A 15,191-nucleotide genomic window follows, 5' to 3' on the forward strand; every position below is an offset into this window, starting at 1 on the left:
GATGTCAAGGCCAAGAGGACTCATGCCGCTTCTCAACTCTGCTCCTGGGGTGCCCTGGGAAAAGAAGTGGAAAAAATGGCAAACTGACCCCTTCAAACACCTGCCGCCGGCAGAAAAGGAACAGGAAATATCGATTCAGTTAAACAACAGACAGATCTCATTTCTTGCTCATCTGAGCTGTGTTGACTGTACCCTTGTTTTAATAGCTCACTCACATGATGTTTACTATGTATTTTACATTAACCAATCACAGCCATAATGCTATGTTGAATGTTATCAGCACTCTTACTTCCCATATGGGGAAATGGAGGCAGAGAAAGGTCAAATAACTGGACCAACGTCAGACAGAGATGGTGAGCAAGCTGGGACTTGAAGCTATGGGCCCAGAGCCCATGGTGTCAGCTGTCACTCTGCTACCTTCTTAAGATCTTTTTTGGGTACCCTGTAAAGTGCTTGAAAAACAGTTTCCTTGCATCCTCAAACCATCTCAGGAGGTGGGTGTTCCCTGGGTGGTCCAGTGGTTAGGACTCCATGCTTTCACTGCTTTTGTTGCCCAGGGCCAGTGTTCAGTCCCTGGTCAGGAAACTAAGGCCCCTCAAGCAGCAAAAGAAAAAACAACAATAAAAGCACCATTCTGGTGACTTCCTGGTGATCCAGTGGTTAAGACTCCAGGCTTCCACTACAGGGGCCACGGGTTCCATCCCTGGTCGGGGAACTAGGATCCCAAAACCCTCAAGGCTTGTCCAAAAATCAATCAATCGAACAAGCAAAAAAACACCCCACACCATTCTGGGAGGTGAATGTTTGCAGTCGAGGAAATTAAGATACAGGGTAGATAATAACTTGTCCCAGGTCATAGTCAAGTTTGCAGGCAGGATCTGGAATGGATCTGGGGAAACTCTAAGTAAGGCTGGCCTAACAACAAACCATCCCCAAACATAATGGTATGAAACAGCTATTTGGTTATGTACCTAGATATTCTGCGGATCAGGAGTTGGAGGTGGCTTGTCTCTACTGCACAATATCTCGGGCCTCGACCGAGAAGATTCAGTTGCTGAAGATGACCCTACCCTCTGTAGGCTCCATTCACTCACATGTCTGGAGGCTGGAGATGGCTTTCAGCTGGGACTTCTGCCGCACCAGAGGTCAGACCACCAATAACACGTGACCTTTTCTATATTGACTTTCACGTGGGCTATCTTGAACTTCCTCACAACAGGGTGGCTGGGGTCCAAGAACCGCCAACAACAAGGTACAAGCGCTTGGTGTTTCAGGAAATACCACTTCCGCCACGGTCTATCAGTCATGGGAGTTGCAGAGGTCCTCGCATGTTCGGAAGGAAAAGAGTCCCATATCCCCCAGCTGATGGAGGGCGCGTCAAGGCCGCACTGTCAGGAGAGCTTGTGGGGTGGGATCTTGCTGTGATCATCTTTGGTAAATACAGTTCTCAAACTTCACTGCACGTTTGAATCACTTTTTTTTTTTAATTGGGGTTGAGTTGCTTTACAATGTTTTTTAGTTTCTGCTGCACAACAAAGTGAATTGGCCCTACGTATACATATATCCCCTCCGTCTTGAACCTCCCTCTCCACCCTCATTACACCCATCTAGGTCCTCGCAGCATGGAGCTGAGCTCCTGGTGCCCTACAGCAGGTTCCCACTAGCTATGTTTTACACACAGCAGTGTATTTATGTCAATTCCAACCTCTCAGATCTTCCCACCTCCTCTTTCCCTCAACCGGCGTCCACATGTTCATTCTCTACATCTGCATATTTATTCCTGCCCTGCCAATAGGTTCATCTGCCCCATTTTTCTAGATTCCACATATATGCATTAGTAGATCATATTTGTTTTTCTCTTTCTGACTCACTTATCAAAGTCCCAGTGCCCAAGCTGCACTCCAGATGAATGAAATCAGAATTTCTAGGAGAGGGAGCCAGGAATCAGTACTTTCTTCAATTTCTGGGTGATTACGATGAGGCTGTCTCCCATGTATGCAAAGTTCCTGTCACTGTCACAGTGTCTGGTTTGTGAACAACTGATTTTTTTCCCCGAAGTGTGGACACTTATGACTCAATATACAAAGTTGTCATAGGTAGTACAGAGGTGGGCTTAAAATTATGGTTAGGTATTTCTTTTTACAGTTATTTTCTAACTGTGACAAGTGATTGTGGGCTTCCATTTTTGAAAGTTATATAGTTTCCTTCTAAATATATTTGAGTAAAAAAGTAAATAATGGTATAGCTTGAATGCCCATAAGGCAGAAATCACAAAACTGTGAAAGGTAAAGCTGGGAAAACCCTGAGAGAGCAAATCAACAACGGTATCTAGGACTAGGACTGTTATTATTATTAATAGTATCACTTTTGAAAAGTGCTAGTTGAGGGACTTCCCTGGCAGTCCAGTGATCAAGACTCCACATTCACAATGCAGAGGGCCCGTGTTCCAATCTTGGTCAGGAAATTAGATCTCCCATGCCTCAACTGAAAAAGATCCCACAAGCCACAACTAAGACCCAGTGTAGCCAAATAAATTTTTTAAATAATTAATTTTTTAAAAGTGGGACTTCCTTGGTGGTCCAGGGGTTAGGAATCCGCCAGTCAATGCACCGGACACAGGTTCAATCCCTAGTCCAGGAAGCTCTCACATGCTGCAGGGCAACTAAGAATGAGTAGGGCAACTACTGAAGCCCCTGCACCCTAAAGCCTGTGCTCGGCCACAGGAGCCACCGCAATGAGAAGCCCACACACCACAACCAGAGAAAGGCCGCGCACAGCAACAAAGACCCAGTGCAATCAAAAATAAAAATTAAAAAAAAAACAGCACACTTTTTTAAAAGGGCTCATTGAAAATCAACTTCGGGTGATTCTGAATTTAAAAAATACATATATCTGAGTGCTGGCCTTTGAGAAAGGAGTGGACAGAAGAGGACAAGCAAATAAAGAGCCCCAGTGTCTTTAGAGATTCTCTGCAAGGAGCTGGGAATCCTTTGAAGTGTGGCAACCTACCTGGAAATTTCCATAAGCCCCTGAGGGAGAAAGAGAGGTCAGTCAACTCTCCAGTTCTCAGAAGGAACCCAAGAAACTGGGGAAACAGGTATTACATACAAGCAGGAGAAGATGAAGATAGGAGTGGAGGGGAAGTGGGAGGTTCTGGAAGGTTCTTGTCCCGACTGGCTCCTCAGTCCCCCTGTGTGTTTAAGCCATTCCCATCCTCCTGCACTCCTCCCAGGCCTTGATTCCCCCTTCAACAAAGGGGAAAGAGTGGGGCTCCTTAATTCTGCACATCCTATAAGCCCAAGAATTATCTGGTTCCTGGAACCTCCCAAGCAGAGGCTGTGCCAGGGAAGGGTAGGACCAGGAGTGAGGGGTCATGTGTGGGGCCTCCTGGCAAATGTGGATCAAAGGATCCATTACCCGGGGAGGGGCCACACCCAGTGAGACACAACCCTTCCCAGCCTATTTTCTCCTTTGAAGCTGAAAGAAGACAGGATAGTCTCAGCAATTGACAGAGGAAGGAAACAGGTCCGGAGTAACTGACCAGAAATTAACTAGCATCTATGATTCCTCATAGTCAGTTCTTCTCAGGCATGTAGTCACAAAGAGAAAAACCTGGCTTTGAAAATCAGACAGACCTGATTTAAAAGTCCCAGCTTCTGCAGGTTGTGCCTGTGTGACTTTGAGGAAGTGACTTAACTTCTCTTTTACAGAAACTTTGGTTTTCTGGTCTGTAAAATGGGATCAGTAATACTCTACCTGGCTCCCAGGTGGCTCAGTGATAGAGTCTGCCTGCCAATGCAGGAGATACAGGAGATGCAGCTTTGATCCCTGGGTCAGGAAGATCCCCTGGAGGAGGAAATGGCAACCCACAACAGTAGTCCTGCCTGGAAAATCCCATGGACAGAGAACCTTGGTAGGGAACGGTCCACGGGATTGCAAAGAGTTGAACATGTGTAAGCAACTGAGCACATAATACTATGCCTACTGTGTTATTGTGAGGATTAAATGGGACAGTACGTATAAAACATGTGTCACAAGAGCAGTATCCCAATGCATGGGAGCTGTTGCTTTGCTTTTCTGAAGCTGACGCATCAAATCTATCCTAGGCAGAGAGCTACTGCCTAGCGCTGCTCCTGCCATTTGACTCCTGAGTCCAAGAAATGACACTGACCCCAAGGCCTGGTTCCAATCCTACCAGGGTCCTGTTCGTCCCTCCTTGCAGGACATACCTTCACCCAGGTCCTGGCAATATGGTAGGCATCCAATAAGTATTAAATGAATGAATAAATAATCTGTCATGGAAAGAGGGGTTTGAAGGGAAATCTGAAGGAGCTAAATGTCAAAATGACTGAGATTCTGGGCACAGACTTGCTTGCCTTGGAGGCAAGGAGTCAGGTGGTGGAGGGCATGTAGGAGAAGACTTTGAAGAGCTGAGCCTTCCAGGATTAGTGAGAATAAAAGCATCTCAGACAGAAGGGACCAGAAAACAGAAGCTTGCTCAAGAGGTAGGTAGGAGAGTCAGATTTCAGCTCACATTAAGGGATAACTCTGGGGGCTTCCCTGGCAGTCCAGTAGTTGACTCTGTGCTTCCAATGCAGGGGGTACTGGCTCCATCCCTAGTTGGGGACAAGGTTGGAGTAAACACCTTTTTAAAAGGAATTTATTTGGCTGCAGCACACAGGATCTTCAATCTTCATTACAGCACATGGGACCTTTAACTGTAGCAAGTGGGATCTAGTTCCACAACCAGAGATTGAACCTGAGTCCCCTGCACTGGGAGTGCAGAGTCTTAGCCACTGGACCACCAGGAAAGATAGCTTTTAAAGTCCTTCTCAGGTCAGAGATTCTAGGACAGTTATTAGGCAACTCAAGGGAGCCTGATGGATAAAGGTTCTTAAAGGTTCAAGCTGGCCTTAATCTGCTGTGCATCTGTTTCTGCTCCAACTGCTGCCTTATTCCTTTGTTCATATTCTTGGGTCCCTGAGAACAATTGATTCTGAATTTTGCAACCCAGGGTTTATATGCAATGGACAGGAGAAAAGGAAAAAAGCTATGCTCAGGGCCAGACCGAGTTTTCTCCATCCTGTAACCCTTGTTGCTTGCTAGTTTCTTCTAATATTCACTCTCTGGCTTCTTTCTTATTTATTTATTTGTGTCTTAGTTGCAGCATGTGGGATCTAGTTCCCTGATCAGGGATCGAACTCAAGCTGCCTGCATTGCGAGCGCAGAGTCTTAGCCACTGGACCACCAGAAAAGTCCCTCTCCTCCTTAATAATAAAACTCTCCCCCAGTTTGGGCTAGCACGTGGCTAAGTAGTTGTATACTACATGTCCCAACTTCTCCTGTAGTTGGATGTAGTCATATGTTTAAATTCTGAGCAGATGCAATGTGTTCTGCTTTTAGGTTATGGCCTTAAAAATAAATTATTGTGGCCTCCACCAGGCCCTTTCCCACTCTATTTACATAAGCTGAATGCAGATGAAATGGCAGGTACTGGAGCAGCTAGTTTGGAGTGCAGAGTGGTAGCCATGTGTGAAGAGTGGCTGAAAAATGAGCCAGAAGTAACTGAAATCCCTGACACGATGGAGCTGCCACTTTAACCCCAGAGTACCAACCCTTGGAACTGCTTTGTGACACAGAGAGAACTTTCTATCCTGCTTTGTTTGAGTCTTCATTACAGCAACCTGTCTCTTTCTTGATCAACATACCCTACCAGCTCCCAGCATGCCTCTTACTTACTCCACATTTTTTCTGGAAGTCTGGCTGTAAGACTGATAACGCTGGGTAAGAATTTTCCTGCTCACCTGACTTTCCAGAGCGCTGTCCTGGCGGCCCCCTTGGCAAAGGGACCTACCTCACATTTGAGGACAATCAGAATCCTTGAATTTGAGCCCTGAGTAACTTGAGGCAAGTCCCAAAATGTTTTAAATCCCACTTTTCGCTGTTCTGAAGATGGCACCAATAAATAACATTCACTTCAAAAGGTGATTTGATACGAAGACGACATAAACAACAGGTTTGTTGTTCCAAAAATGGAGAGAAGCTGAGGAGGGGTCTTGTTTCATGGGCAGCATCTCAAAGAAATAGAGGAAATTCTCGTACACCTCCTGAGAAACCACAGAAACAAATGTACCCAAACACATACATACCAAAAAAAAAAAAAAAAAGCTCACCTCTACGCCCATACAAAATTAGAAACACCCCTCCCAGACACATAGCCCAAAACAAACACTCACCAAAATGCTCTCATTGGTTCATGCAAATGCAGACACTTGCAGGCAGAAGTGTGCACCCAGAAAGCCACACAAACAGAGCGAACGAAAACACACAACACACAGTCGGCAGCTGCTACACTTTGTTTATTGTCACCGTCACCCTGGGGAGCTCCGGTTTCTTCTTTTTGGGGGGAGGTACCTTCTTGACTCTGCCTCTGTCTATTCTCTGCCTCTTGCTCCCCATCTTGTCCTTTCTCTGGGGCCGGGGGTGCTTCTTCCGTGGCGCCCCTGGAGCCTCAGTCAGGTGGGGTTAAGTCCTGGGGCTTGGGTGTGGCAAGCAGGCCTGGATCTCACCCCCAGGGCTGGTTCCACCTCAGTCCTATTTCCATTGCTGTGGGTGTCCGTCCTCTGGCCTCATCTAGGGGAAGGAAAGCAGCTGGTGAAAAATCCAGAGCCTGGGTTCTAGTTCTGCCTCTCCTGTTCACTTGCTCCGTGACGCCAGAGAAAGACCCTACACTCTCTGGGCCTCAGTTTTTCTGTCTGTAAATCAAATGTTGCTCCACTTGCAAAGGGTCTGTTTCTCCCTTTGCTCTGGTCGCTAGGCAACGCAAACATGTGTCTCATTTTATTCTATGTTGAGACAATAATTCTTGGCTCCCGCCTCCCGGCCCTCGCACATTCAGGTCTGTCCCGTCCAGGCAGAGGGAACTTTACAGCTGCTGGGGGCCCCTGACTCCTTACCTCCAGTCCTGTCTCAGAGCCGTGCCCCTCGCTTTTTCCTCTCCGTGTTCTGAAGCTTGGTCACCAGCTTTCTCTCATGCCCACCAGGGCTGTGGCGGTTGGTGTTGATGGCGGCTTCTCTCTTGCTGCGACCTTTCCGGCCTCCCACTCCTGGGAAATGAGGTGAGAGTCTGTGGTGAGGTGGGCAGAGGTGTGAGGCTCAGAGGGTCCGGAGGGCAGGGGTGGAAAGAGCTTGGGTTAAAGTTGGGAGGCCGGGGATCGTCACCACATAGATTTAGGGCAGTCTTTGTCCCTGCTTCTGCATCTGTGGATTGAGGGACTTCCCCCCTTCCTCATGATCTCCAATATTCTAGAAGTGTGTGAGGTCCCAAGGCTGAGTAGGACAGCGCTCACTGGATGAGGGGTTAAGGGGAGGGGGTGACTCCAGGGGTCAAGGAGACAGGTTGGAGAAGGGTGATGGGTGGACAGGAGCTCAAGGAGGGATCCTAGTGTGGGAAGGTGGGGTTCAGTCCGCTTGTGAGGGTGGACATTGGAAATGGAAGGACCAGGAAGGTGGTGGGGCCAGGCCTTACCCGGATAAGAATGAGCCAGGCTGTAGAGGTCGTACTCGTCTAGGATGGCATCTTCATCCTCTGGGCCTGGGGGCTGCCTGGACGGGCTGGCTGCTCTTGGGAAGGTGGCCATAATGTCTATCTGTCTATCTCGGTCTGTCTCTCCCTCTCCCGTCTTCTAAAGTTTTGTTTGTGTCTGGTTTGCTGACACCTCCCAGTTCACTGGCCTCAACTTATAAAGCCACGTCTCCTCCTCAGCCCACAGTCTGGCTCCAGCCCCTCAGGCCCAGTCTGATGCAATCTGGCCTTTTCCCAGAACACAGCCCTGTAAGCATCAGTCACAAGAGAGAGCGGGGCGGGCGGAAGGGTGGGGGGGGAGAAAGAGCTGGTCCTGTGAGTCCCAGCCCCCTTCGCCTCCTCTCTCCCTGGGGCTCGCCCAGCTGGGTAGTTTTCCACGGAGGAGATCCCCGCCCCTCAGAGGGGAGGGGGAAAGAGACAGGGCTTGGGCATGAACAGTGTTTGTGGTCAAGGCCCACAGGGAACCGAGGGCCTCACCTGGCCTACTGCTTCCTTATCCATCTCCTGCCCTCTGCCCTTTGCCCCTCCTGGGCTGCGGGTCATGGCCACACAGCTGAGCCCCACCCCACCCGCTTTCGGCTCAGATTCAGGACCCTGGTGGCCGATCATGAAATAAAGAATGATCCCGGAGAGGGTACAACCCACCATGTGTTATGTCACTGATCTTCACACTGATCACGCTCAGCCCTCCTTTTTTTTTTTTTTTTTAATATAAAAAACATCCTGGAAACCCCCCTTAACATCCTGAACTGGGGGTCCCTAGGTAATCTCCCTCTTCTGAGAGGGAGACTAGCAGAATGGTTAAGCCAATTCTGGAGCCAGATGCCTTGGATTTAAACCCTTGATCCACTACCTCCTGTATGACCCTGGACAAGTCAATTTACCTCTCTGAGCCTCTGTTTTCTCCTCTGTAAACTGAGGGTGGTAGTAACTGTATCTACCTCATAGATTTGGCATTTGTACCAAGTCACTTCAGTTGTGTCTGACTCTTTGCAACCCCATGAACTGTAGCCCACCAGGCTCCTCTGTCCAGGGGATTCACCAGGCAAGAATACTGGAGGGAGTTGCCATACCCTCCTCCAGGGGATCTTCCCAACCCAGGGATCGAACCCATGCCTTCTGCATTGGGAGGTGGGTTCTTTAGGACTAGCACCACCTAGAGTTTGGGAGAAGATCAAATGAGATAATCCATGGCAAAGTACTGGCTACAGTGTAAACTGCGTTGTATGAATTGATCACATGGTTTTCAAACAATTGACTCAAATGCCCTCCCTGAAATGTAAAAGACACATACAAGGAAATCAATTTAAAATAAAATTATACACGGGGCTTCCCTGGTGGCTCAGTGGTAAAGAGTCCATCTGCCAATGCAGGAGACACAGGTTCCATCCCTGATTCAGGAAGATCCCACATGCCATGGAGCAACTAAGCCCGATCACTGTAACTCCTGAGCCTGTGCTATAGAGCCCATGCACTGAAACAAGAGAAGCCACCACCATGAGCTGCACCGAAACTAGAGAGTAGCCTGTACAGCAACAAAGACACAGCATGGCCAAAAATTTAGAAAAGAAGAAAACCTTTATTAAAAAATAAATAAAATAATATATATTTCAAACCATGGATATACTGAGGTAGAGACCATTGTGAAGTAAACAGATGTTTGTGCTACTTTAATATGAATTAAAGGAAGGGGATTGGATAAGAAACAGGGGAAAGTGGAATTTTCCACCCTTGCCTGAAGGATCTGACCCTGTGGCTCTGTTGACCCAGAGAGGCCACACCCTGAGTTGCTTTAGCTGAGGCTTGAGCACTAGGGACAGTGAAGGGAGCAGACTGCAACATTCCTTTTTTTCGTTTTTTTTTTTTTTTAGCTCCGTGGTCTCAGTCCAGGGTAGGTGTTAGGTGTTAATTCTCTGCTCACATTCCCACTTTGCTGTGAGCCAACTGAAACACTGTTCCATTTCAATATTACCAAAACTTCCCTGTCCCTCCCGTCCCACCCCCCCCCCACCCCCCCCCGGCACGAGCCTTATAATAAGCCAGTATCATTCTCTGTTGAACAAGAAGGGACACTCTTGCTTGCGTTTCTCCCTGGCCTGAGCTAGAATTAGATTTAGCTTCTGGTTTCCTGGGGATCACAATAAGAGAGCAGATGATAAAAGAAAGAGGAATTTAACCGTAACTTAAACAAACATGGGAGAAGGAAATGGCAACCCTCTCCAGTATTCTTGCCTAGAGAATCACATGGATGGAGGAGCCTGGAGGAGTCCATGGGATCACAGAGAGTTGGATTCGACTAAGTGACTAACACTTCCTAAACTAACATAGCAAACACACCAAGGCAAATTAAGGTGGAGAAATTAGGAAGTATGGAGTTCTTGCAAAATAGTGGGCTTTATCATGAAGCACTGTAGCAAAATAATTCCCTCCAGCATGACACAAGGGGGCTTCCCTGGTAGCTCAGTGATAAAGAATCCATCTGCCAGTGCAGGAGACAAGGGCTTGATTTCCGATCTTGGAAGATCCCCTGGAGAAGGGGATGGCTACCCACTCCAGTATTCTTGCCTGGAGAACCCTACGGACGGAGGATCCTGGCAGGCTACATTTCATGGGGTCACAAAGAATCAACACAATTTAGCGACTGAACAACAACAAGAAGCATAACACAAGATGGGATAGGCTCTAGGCTTGGGTAGGTTCTAGGCTTGGGTCATTGAAATAAGTTTTATTTATTTATTTTTTTAAGTTTTATTTTTTTAAAAGACTCATTTATTAGGTTATTTCATGAGAGCAGAAGTGTGTGTGTGTGTGTGTGTGTGTGTGTGTGTGTGTGTGTGTGTTAGTTGCTCAGTCATGTCTGACTGTTTTTTCGACCCTATGGACTGTAGCCCGCCAGGCTCATCAGTCCATGGGATTCTCCAGACAAGAATGCTGGAGTGGGTTGCCATTTTCTTCTCCAAAGTTTTATTTTTAATACCTTCATGAATGTCCAGCAGGACAGTCAGACGTCGTGTGGGATGTGGGACAATTCTGGGTAAGATGAACTCTTTTGCTCCAATCCGAGGTCATCGTGACTACCAACACGCTCACAAATTCCCGAGCTGCCTCTAGGGGGCGATCTTTCGCTTAGTCACTTCTGCTGCTAGTCCACCGGCTAGCTGCTCTGTGATCTTGAACCCCCTCTGAGCTTCAGTCGGCTCATCTGTCAAGGCAGAAGGCAACAAGGCCTGATGTGCCACAGGACTTCCTCCAGACCCGCGCGTGGTGCACTGCTATTTCCCCCAGTCTTCAAAGAAGGAAGGGCTTCCCTGGTGGCTCAGTGGGTAAAGAGTTTGCCTGCGGTGTGGGAAAGCTGTGTTTGATCCCTGGCTTGGGAAGACTCCCTGGAGAAGGAAATGGCAACCCACTCCAGTATTCTTGTCTGGAGAATTCCATGCACAGAGAAGCCTGGTGGCCTACAGTCCACGGGGTCACAAAGAGTCGGGCACCACTGAGTGACTAACACTCAAAGAAGGAAAACCGAGACTCAGAGAGAGACTTGCTCAAGGTCACGCGACTGATGAGCTGATGAGTGGTGAAGGGTTCCTCCCACCGTTTGCCTGACCCTAGTTCCAGGCCTCATTCTAAGTCAGCACAGCTGACCAAACACTGGCAAAGATTTGGCAGCCGTGTGTATGGAGGCAGCTGTCAGGGTTTCCTCCTTCCTTCCTTCCTCCCAAACAGTGCCTCCCTTGGACCAGGCCAGGTACCCAAGATGGGGGAGGTGGGTCTTTAACAAATCAGTGCACATTTCTTACCCATAATACCACACAACCTCTCAGTACATTACCTTTTCATTTTACGTTCTCCATGGCATTCAATTATTACTAATCAAAACTGTTTTTGCTTACTTCTCCATGATGTGTCCCCACTAGTTTTGTGGCTGTTGTTCAGTCGCTCAGCTGTGTCTGACTTTCTGTGATTCTCACGGACTGTAGCACCCAGGCTTCACTGTCCTTCACCATCTCCTGGAGTTTGCTCAAATTCACATCCATTGAGTCAGTGACACCATCCCACCATCTCATCCTTTGTTGCCCCCTTCTCCTCTTGCCCTCAGTCTTTCCCAGCATCAGAGTCTTTTCCAATGAGTTGGCTCTTTGCATCAGGTGACCAAAGTATTAGAGCTTCAGCTTCAGCCCCACAAGTTTAGTTAGCAGTTAAAGGAGTAGGCTCTGCAGCGAGACTCCCTGGGTTCAAAGCATGGTTCTGTTAATACCAATTGTACCCTTAGACAATTGGATAATTTGCCCTTAGACAGATTACTTAACCTCTCTATTCTTCAGTTTCCTCATTTGTAAGATGAGATTGATAATAGTACAATACCTACCTAGGAGGATTGTTGGGAGGATTAAAGGACCAATTTTTATAAAAACTTAGTATGATACCCAGGTGGCTCAGATGGTAAAGAACACTCAGTTCAGTTTAGTTCAGTCGCTCAATCGTGTCCAACTAACTCTTTGCGACCCCTTGGACTGCAGCACACCAGGCTTCCCTGTCGATCACCAACTCCCAGAGCTTGCTCAAACTCATGTCTATCGAGTTGGTGATGCCATCCAACCATCTCATTCTCTGTTGTCCCCTTCTCCTCCTGCCTTCAATCTTTCCCAGCATCAGGGTCTTTTCCAGTGAGTCAGTTCTTCTCATCAGGTGGCCAAGTATTGGCGTTTCAGCTTCAGCATCAGTCCTCCCAATGAATACTCAGGACTGATTTCCTTTAGGATTGACTGGTTGGATCTCCTTGCTGTCCAAGGGACTCTCAAGGGTCTTCTCCAACACTGCAATTCAAAAGCTTCAGTTCTTCGGTGCTCAACTTTCTTTATGGTCCAACTCTCATATCCACACACGACTACTGGAAAAACCATAGCTCTGACTAGACGGACCTTTACCAGTAATGTCTCTGCTTTTTAATATGCTGTCTAGGGTGGCCATAGCTTTTCTTCCAAGGTAAAGAACATAGTAAGTGTTCAATAAATATATATTTTGGCTTCAAACATGCAGGACCTTAGCTCCTCAATCAGGGTTTGAACCTGAGCCCCCTGCATTGGAAGCACAGAGTCCCAACCACTGGACTGCCAGGGAAGTGCCAATGGATGCAGTATTGATAAGACTGTTAAATACACATACTCCCTGAGAAATCCCCTACAGAAATACCCCCAGCCTTGTTTGTAGTCGTGAAAAACTGGAAACAACTTAAGTGTTCATCAGTAGGTGATCGATCAACATCCTTCTGTGAAATATTCTGTAACCATTAAAAAGAATAAGCTACATTGATAGCTTTGATGAAAAAGCTGTCCATAAATCATTGTTAAATGAAAACATTATGTAACAGAACATCATGTATACTATAACTCAAATGTTTGCATTATATCTGTTGAAATAATATAGATAACGAGTATTTCATTTCAGCATAATACAGGTGTGACACATTTCTCTTGGTAAGTAAAGAAGATACATGACCAGATAAAACAACAGTAGAAAACTCTAGAATAAGAAATTCTATTACTGGAAGTCTCCCTAGAGATCAGCAAACCCAACCCCATTTAGCAAACGAGGAAGTATGAACCAGAGTGACTAAGATTCTCTGCTCTACAGACGTTAGGGCATTAACCATATGCCAGGGACTTCCCTGGTGGTCTAGTGGCTAAGACTTCACACTCCCAGTGCAGGGGGCCTGGGGTTTGATCCCTGGTCAGGGAACTAGATATAGCTACCACATGCTGCAACTAAGAGTCCATATGCTGCAACTAAAGATCTTGGATATGGCAATGAAGATTGAAGATCCTGAGTGCCACATTTAAGACTCAGCAGAGCCAAATAAATAAATATTAAAAACACAAACTATATGCAAGTTACTTGCTTGGTGCTGGGATATAAAAGTAAGTGGAACATGGTACCCACATTCAGTGGGTTTGTAGACTAGCTACTGTTACCAGTGTGATAAGTAATGTGAGAAAAACAAATTCAAACTGCAAGGTGGACCTCATCCAGACTGGTAATTCCCAGAGAAGGTCATGTGTTAGCTGACCTGGAAAGGATAAGCAGAAGTCAGACCAGGAGGCTGTGAAACAGGGCCCCAGGCAGGTGAAAGGGGAGAAGTGTAGTGCATTTAGTTAACCAAAGGAGTTGGAGTACAAGGGAATTCTACTCCTGGATTTAGGAAACAATAGTCTCCTGTCTTCCAGTTCAGGGATATTTTTTTTAATACTGCCTGACTCTCTAAAACTACTGACAAGTACAAGATGATTCAGCATGTCTACAATTTTCTGACATAAAGAAAAGAAAACATACATGACTCATGCTTACCCAGGTGTACACATTAAGATTTTCTAGGAACTTCCCTGGTGGTCCAGTTGTTAAGAATCTGGCTGATAATGCAGGGGACACGGATTCAATGCCTGGTTCGGGAAGATCCCACATGCTAAGGGGCACAACTAAGCCTGTGTGAAGCCTGTGCACAACTAGAGAAAGGCCACACGCAGCAGGGAAGACCTTGTGCAGCCAAGATAAATAAATAAATCATTAAAAAAAAAAAAGATTTTCCAAACCCTGTTGCTTAAAGTGTCTTTTTAAACTGGATAGTGAAAGAGAAGTTGCTCAGTCGTGTCCAACTCTGCGACACTGTGGACTATAGCCTACCAGGCTTCTCCGTCCATGGGTTCTCCAGGAGAATATTGGAGTGGGTTGCCATTTCCTTCTCCAGGGGATCTTCCCGAACCAGGGATCGAACCTGGGTCTCCCACACTGCAGGCAGAGGCTTTAACCTCTGAGCCACCAGGGAAGCCCTAGGCTACATGTAAACTCATGAAATCAGAACACTCCCTAATACCATACATAAAAATAAATTCAAAATAGATTAAAGAGCAAAGTGGAAGACAGGATATCACAAAACTCTTAGAGGAAAAGATAGGACACTCTATGATGTAAATGGCAGTGAGATCTTTTTCAATCCACCTCCTAGAGTAATGAAAATAAAAACAAATGGGACCTAATTAAACTTAAAAGCTTAAGCACAGCAAAGAAAACCATAAACAAAATGTAAAGACAACCCTCAGAATGGGAGAAAATATTTGCAACCTAATGCCCCTCTGACCAGAGAAGACTCCTTGAGAGTATCTTGGGCTGCAAGGAGACCCAAAGAGTCCATCCTAAAGGAAATCAGTCCTGAATATTCATTGGAAGAATTGATGCTGAATCTGAAACTCCAATACTCTGGCCACCTGATGAGAAGCACTGACTCACTGGAAAAGACCCTGATGCTGGGAAAGATTGAAGGCAGGAGGAGAAGGGGATGACAGAGGATGAGATGGTTGGATGGCATCACTAACTCCATGGACATGAGCTTGACCAAGCTCCGGGAGTTGGTGATGGACGGGAAAGCCTGGCGTGCTGCAGTCCATGGGGTCGCAAAGAGTTGGACACAACTAAGCAACTGAACTGAACTGCCCCTCCCGCCACTGGGTGGCAGCCCAGGGCTAGATACCTGAGGGAGACCCTCCCCTCCCTACCTCCCACTCCCTCACCCCAGGGCAAGCCTGGGTCCAAGGGATTGCTGCCCAAGCATGTCTAT

At 46.9% G+C, this 15,191-nt stretch overlaps 1 protein-coding gene across 1 annotated transcript; it reads right to left on the bottom strand.

Annotated features, from left to right (window-relative positions):
• Window positions 1–6,341: 6,341 nt before the first annotated feature.
• NUPR1 (nuclear protein 1, transcriptional regulator) lies at window positions 6,342–7,787 on the bottom strand. The gene is made up of 3 exons (XM_065920337.1): window positions 7,529–7,787; window positions 6,957–7,106; window positions 6,342–6,633 (listed from the first exon to the last, which is right to left on the bottom strand). Exons 1-2 carry the CDS (start codon window positions 7,638–7,640, stop codon window positions 6,970–6,972), a joined length of 249 nt encoding a protein of 82 aa, XP_065776409.1. The 5' UTR covers window positions 7,641–7,787; the 3' UTR covers window positions 6,342–6,633; window positions 6,957–6,969.
• Window positions 7,788–15,191: the final 7,404 nt, after the last annotated feature.

Source organism: Muntiacus reevesi, chromosome 2 (genome assembly GCF_963930625.1).
Source record: "Muntiacus reevesi chromosome 2, mMunRee1.1, whole genome shotgun sequence".
In the NCBI taxonomy this organism is placed as follows: Eukaryota; Metazoa; Chordata; class Mammalia; order Artiodactyla; family Cervidae; genus Muntiacus; species Muntiacus reevesi.

Excerpts from the sequence above, each read along its gene's own strand:
- NUPR1 (XM_065920337.1), bottom strand. The coding sequence starts at position 7,640 with ATGGCCACCTTCCCAAGAGCAGCCAGCCCGTCCAGGCAGCCCCCAGGC. Across the intron at positions 7,107-7,528 it reads CCTGGCTCATTCTTATCCGG|GAGTGGGAGGCCGGAAAGGT; the intron begins GTAAGGCCTGGC and ends CTCATTTCCCAG.